Genomic DNA, 6084 nt, shown 5'->3' with positions numbered 1-6084 from the left:
CGCTTCTACTTCCTCTACGGCTTCGTCTGGATCCAGGGTGAGTGCCAGCTCCCCGCCACAGCTGCCCATGTCCCTGGCCCCTGCCTGCGCTGCCCGCTCAGCTTGACCTCTCCTCCTCCTCCCCAGACATGATGGAGCGCGCCCTCATCAACACGTTTGTTGGCCATGATGTGGTGGAGCCTGGCAACTATGTGCAGATGTTCCCATACCCGTGTTACACACGTGATGAGTGAGTAACATCTGTGTGGACAGGGTGCGCAGGACCTTCCCTCTTCCCCTTTGTGGGCCAGGACACTTCAGCTGGGAAAAGGGGACAAGTTGGGAGGCCTGAGAGAGGTTGGTGACGTTGGGAGTGATGAGCACCCAGTTCAGCCCTGTTCCTTAGACCACCAGGCTAGGCAAGCAGGGGAAGGATTTTGTGCCCAGTTGGCAGCTGAAGTGATGAGGAAGTTGTGGCTGTGGGGGGTCTTGGAGGCTGAAAGACTTGGGGAGAACAAGAGGAGTGTGGTAAATGGATGGCACATGGGTCTATAGGTGGTTATCGAGCACAGGGGTCTGCAGGAGGCACCTGAAGAAGTTCCAGAGCCACCAGCCCTCCAGGGCAGGAGGGTGGACAGTGCCCCGTCCACACCAGGGTAGGCAGGGCACTGGGCCGAGCCCACAGCTGTTGCCCTCCTGCCTGCCAGGACCTGACAGCCAGGATACTAGGTTGTCCTGTGGCTCATTGCAGAAGCACTTTCAGGGCACTAAGGAGCTGCTGGACCGGAGGGCTGGTTGTCCCCGGGTGGTGGGAGAGCCCCTCCACTGCCCTCTGCCCCAGGGTCTGCCCCAGACTCTGCAGTGGTGCCACCATCCAACTCTCCCCTCTTCTTCTACCCCACAAGCTTCCTCTTTGTCATTGAGCACATGATGCCCCTCTGCATGGTGATCTCCTGGGTCTACTCGGTGGCCATGATGATCCAGCACATTGTGACAGAGAAGGAGCATCGCCTGAAAGAGGTGGGGATGGTGGGAGAGATCGCTGGGCTGAGCTACGGTCTCTGAGCTCTTAAGCTCTGTGCTGTGTCCCTGGGCACCTTCCCCTTGTCTCCGGGGTCTGTGAGCTGGGGCAGGCACAGATCCCACGTCCCTGGGCTGAGCTGGTCCTGTCGAGTGTCCCCAGCACGAGCCCTGCCCAGCGTCAGAGGGAGCTGAGCCCATTCACACCCGCGTGCTCCCAGCAGCCCCCAGGGACCCCTCAGTGCTGCCCGTTGCTCTCACAGACACAGCAAGGGAGGCAGCAGGGACATGCAGGGTAGGGGACAGCCCTGCTGAGCGGTTTTGGCCTTGCAGGTGATGAAGATGATGGGCTTGAACAACGCGGTGCATTGGGTGGCTTGGTTCATCACCGGCTTCGTCCAGCTCTCCATCTCAGTCACAGCGCTCACTGCCATTCTGAAGTACGGCAAGGTCCTGATGCACAGCGACGTCCTCATCATCTGGCTCTTTCTTGCCATCTACGCAGTGGCCACCATCATGTTCTGGTGAGCTGGTCCAGTCTGTGGGGTGAGGGAGCAAAGGCACTGGGTCCTTGTGCCATGGGGCGAGGGTGCTGGGAGCGGCGTGGGCAAGGGCTGGTGGAGGGGCACAAGTCCCCACAGCCTTTGAGGGGCCAGTTTATCGCCTCAACACCACCAAAATCAGGTGGTGTGGGGAAAGCCCTGAGAGGGTAGGATCCGAGATGGCGCTGTCCCCCCTGCAGCTTCTTGGTGTCAGTGCTCTACTCCAAGGCCAAGCTGGCCTCTGCCTGCGGCGGCATCATCTATTTCCTCAGCTACGTGCCCTACATGTATGTGGCCATCCGGGAAGAGGTGGCGCATGACAAGATCACGGCCTTCGAGAAGTGCATAGCGGTGAGTTGGCTGCAGCTTCTGGGGAGATGCTTGGCCCTAGGTTTGCCCCACCACCCCCTGTGCAGTACACAGGCCACCAAGCTGGCACTGAGCCCTGGGCAAACCTCTGACTGTATGAACCAACTCCCCATGGGGCTTTGGAGGCATCTCCAGAAGGTTTGGTGCCTCCCAGCGCAGGGGGCATCTCCACAGGGCTGGCTGGGGCAGCACTGGTTAGGAATTTTCCCCAAGCTGTTCCTCCTTGGAGCTGCCTGCTGACATCCCCTACCCTTCCCTCCCCTTCCTTCCACCTCTCTGCAGTCCCTCATGTCCACCACGGCCTTCGGGCTAGGCTCCAAGTACTTTGCACTGTATGAGGTGGCCGGTGCCGGTGTGGCCATCCAGTGGCACACCTTCAGCCAGTCGCCCGTAGAAGGAGACGACTTCAACCTCCTGCTGTCCATGATGATGCTGATGGTGGATGCTGTGGTGTACGGGGTGCTCACCTGGTACATTGAGGCCGTGCACCCGGGTACGTGCAGGCACTGGGGTATGAGGGCACCGCTAATCTTACAGGAGACTCTTTTCTGGGGACGCTGCTGGCTGGCGGTGCTCAGCCCTGACGTGGTGGGATTTGGCACAATGTACCTTCAGGGTCCCCTGTGTGTCTCCTGTTGGGGATACTTGCTCATGTGCCCTGACCGGGAGGTGACACCGGCAGGTTCCTGGAGGTCTTCAGTCATGTGTCTCAGTTCACAGCTGGCTGTAGCAAAGCAAGGCGTCCATGGCTCGAGCGCTGCTTCCCGTTATCACACACCTGGGGAGGTGTCTCCTCTGCTTCCTTAGCTTTCCTAGTAAAACCAAAGTGTGAGCCAGGCCCAACCCAAAGCCCAAAGGACTTTGCTTCCTTGCACAGCCCGTCAGTGGTGCCCTGAGCCCCGCTGGCCAGGGCGCTTGCAGCCCCCCCCCCACAGTGATGTCCCTGAGCCAGAAAAACCTCCAAGCCCCTGACCATAGCTGTGCCAAGCTCTGTCCCGTCCCTTGGCTGACTTCTGCACAGCCATGGCTGATGGGTTGGCCCTGACTCCATGGGGGTTGTGCTTGCAGGCATGTTCGGCTTGCCACGGCCCTGGTACTTCCCCTTCCAGAAGTCCTACTGGCTGGGCAATGGGCGAGTGGAGACCTGGGAGTGGACCTGGCCCTGGTCCCGCACCACCCGGCTCAGCATCATGGAGGAGGATCAGGCCTGTGCCATGGAGAGCCGGAGGCTGGGTAAGAGCAGATGGGGCGGTGGGAGTGGCTGAGGGATAGCCCTGGCTCTGCTGCAGGGTCCTGCGTAGACCCCCATGTGTCCCCTGTGCCCTGGTCGGGGCAGGATCCTGCGCCGGGTGCTGCTGCCTGGCTCGGAGCTGCTGCCAGTGGTGCGGGAGCGGGGAAGCTGGCGAGAAGCAGAGGGGAAGGGGCCATGGGCCAGCACAGCCACTGTGGGATGGAGGCAGGGAGGGTCATCCCCCAGGGACCCCTGCTCTGAGCCCAGCCTCCCTGCCACCCCCCGGCTCTTCACCGTCCCGCTCTCCTGGCAGAGGAGACACGGGGCATCGAGGAGGAGCCGACTCACCTCCCCTTGGTCGTCTGCATCGACAAGCTCACCAAGGTCTACAAGACGGACAAGAAGCTGGCGCTGAACAAGCTGAGCCTCAACCTCTACGAGAACCAGGTGGTGTCCTTCCTGGGGCACAACGGCGCAGGCAAAACCACCACCATGTGAGTTTGGGCTGTGTCCTTCTGGGCAGCTGCACTGGGTGGGGAAGGTGCTGCGTGATGTCCTTGCAGGGTCCTGTGGCAGCTGGTGCCATGCCTGGAGGGCAGCAGTGTGGATGTGGGGGTGGCACAAAGAGGGAACAGGCAGCAGGCGCATGGCTCTGCGCTGGCATTGCTCTGCCTAGGACCCAGCAGATGCTCCTGGAGGTGGTGGCTGCAATTTGGACCAGACAGACGGAGGAATGTGAGGTCCCTCCTGTTGTTGCCTTTCTCCGTCCATCCAGGTCCATCCTCACAGGCTTGTTCCCTCCAACCTCGGGCTCTGCGACCATCTATGGGCACGATATCCGGACAGAGATGGACAAGATCCGGAAGAACCTGGGCATGTGTCCCCAGCACAACGTGCTCTTCGACAGGCTGACGGTGGAGGAGCACCTCTGGTTCTACTCGCAGCTCAAGAGCATGGCAGAGGAGGAGATCCGCAAGGAGATGGACAAGTAGGCACCCCCAGCTCCTGTTGCCCCATTTGTGCCTTTTGCGTGAGTGGGTCCCCTTCCTTCTGTCTGTGCTGTGGTGAGTGATCTGGAACCAGAGATGTCCCCCAGAGCAGCTCCACCAAGTGTTTTCCAAAACTTGGGGTATCAGGCTGTGGAAGCCAGCAGAAGATGCTTCTGTGGCCTGTCTGCAGCTGAGCTGTGCCAGTGGCTGAGAGCCACAAGTACCATGCAGGGAAGAGGCATCATGTGCTCCCCGCAGGCACCGGGCATGGTACGGCCCCCCCGGCATCCCTGGTGCTTCTTCCCTGTCCCCAGGATGATTGAGGACCTGGAGCTCTCCAACAAACGCCACTCCCTGGTGCAGACCCTCTCGGGGGGCATGAAGAGGAAGCTGTCGGTGGCCATCGCGTTCGTGGGGGGGTCACGGGCCGTGATCTTGGATGAGCCCACTGCTGGCGTGGACCCGTACGCACGCAGGGCCATCTGGGACCTGATCCTTAAGTACAAACCAGGTGACTGGAGGTGGGCAGAGCCCAGCATTGCTGCTCTGGCTGTGGTGGCCCTGGCCTCTCTGCTGAGGCTCTGTGTCACCGTCAGGGAGGACCATCCTGCTCTCCACGCACCACATGGACGAGGCTGACCTACTGGGTGACCGCATCGCCATCATCTCCCATGGCAAGCTCAAGTGCTGCGGCTCTCCGCTCTTCATCAAGAGCACCTATGGTGACGGCTACAAGCTGACGGTGGTGAAGAAGCAGTCGGACACCAGGAACGGCACAGGTCTGTGGGGCAGGGGGACCCCATGTTTAGAGGAGTAGATGCCACCAACCCCTTCTTCAGTGCAGGAAAGGAACAAGAGGTCAACACCCAAGTGCTTCCACCCCAAGTCTCCTTAGACCACGTGGAGGGTGGAGGGGGATGGGACGGGGTGTAGGAGGTGGCATCACTCAGCCTTGATTTCTCCCATCTGGGTCCTGGGTCAGACCGTGCGTGGTGGCATTTGCCATGCTGCCCACCGAGCCATCCAGTATGGGCTGCAGTGCAGAGCACTGTTCCCAGGCCAGGCAGGCTGGCTGGGAAGCCTCCAGCACCCCATGATGGAGGCTGGAGGAGCCCCTGTGCACTGGGGTGTAGTGTGGACATGGTGGGTCCTGGTGGGCAGCTGGGTGAGAAGTGACCGACTGTCCCTCTGCCGCAGAGCCGGGCCAGTTGCACAGCCCCCTGGCCCACTCTTCCGTCAGCCCCTGCTCCGAGCCCCGCGTCTCCCAGTTCATCAAGAAGTACGTGGCCTCCTGCCTCCTCATCTCGGACACCAACACCGAGCTTTCCTACATCCTGCCCAGTGAGGCCGTCAAGAAGGGCTGCTTCGAGAGGCTCTTCCAGGTACCTGCGGGGCTGGCGGGGTGGGCAGGCAGGTGGTGGGAGAGGGCCGTGGTGCTGCAGGCACCTCCTGCCCTCCTCACGCAGCGCTTTGCCTCCACAGCACTTGGAGCAGAGCCTGGAAGAGCTGGACCTCACCAGTTTTGGGCTGATGGACACCACACTGGAGGAGGTCTTCCTGAAGGTGTCTGAGGAGGACCAGTCTCTGGAGAACAGCGACGTGGGTACGGGCTGTGGAGAAGCACATGGCTCTGCTGGGGCTGGCAGGGGACTTTGTGCCTTTGCGTGGCCTTGGTGGCTCCTCAACCCTTGCATGTGGCCGCAGGAGTCTCCTTTCCCGAGGGGAGGAGTGGTCTCCAGCAGAGCCCATCCTATCGAAGGGCAGCCGGCCGGTGCTCCGCACCGGGTTTGCAGAGCAGATCCGTCCCTGCTCTGTGCCACACCATGGTGAAGGGTGGCACGGCCAGTGGCAACTCCCCTTCTCCTTCCAGACATGAAGGAGTCCAAGAAGGATGCCCTGCAGCCACCTGCCCCTGAGCTGGGCCCGAAGCCCGAGGCCAACGGGGAGCCCCTTG

The 6084-nt window shown here is 61.3% G+C and overlaps 1 protein-coding gene across 1 annotated transcript in view; it reads left to right on the top strand.

Annotated features, from left to right (window-relative positions):
• The window catches only part of ABCA2 (ATP-binding cassette, sub-family A (ABC1), member 2), a gene marked incomplete at both ends in the record, with an annotated part of 11973 nt that overhangs the window by 2573 nt on the left and 3316 nt on the right, over positions 1-6084 (top strand). Inside the window, 14 exon segments of the mRNA XM_010080457.1 lie at positions 1-37; positions 127-229; positions 885-999; positions 1333-1523; positions 1742-1892; positions 2193-2403; positions 2979-3143; positions 3455-3635; positions 3917-4129; positions 4445-4641; positions 4727-4909; positions 5328-5512; positions 5613-5733; positions 6001-6081. The exon segment at positions 1-37 is cut by the window's left edge and continues 31 nt beyond it. Of these exon segments, the coding sequence (XP_010078759.1) occupies positions 1-37; positions 127-229; positions 885-999; positions 1333-1523; positions 1742-1892; positions 2193-2403; positions 2979-3143; positions 3455-3635; positions 3917-4129; positions 4445-4641; positions 4727-4909; positions 5328-5512; positions 5613-5733; positions 6001-6081 (2134 nt within the window).

Source organism: Pterocles gutturalis, unplaced genomic scaffold (genome assembly GCF_000699245.1).
Source record: "Pterocles gutturalis isolate BGI_N339 unplaced genomic scaffold, ASM69924v1 scaffold18449, whole genome shotgun sequence".
Lineage (NCBI taxonomy): Eukaryota > Metazoa > Chordata > Aves > Pterocliformes > Pteroclidae > Pterocles > Pterocles gutturalis.
This window is presented reverse-complemented; position numbering and strand designations above follow the sequence as displayed.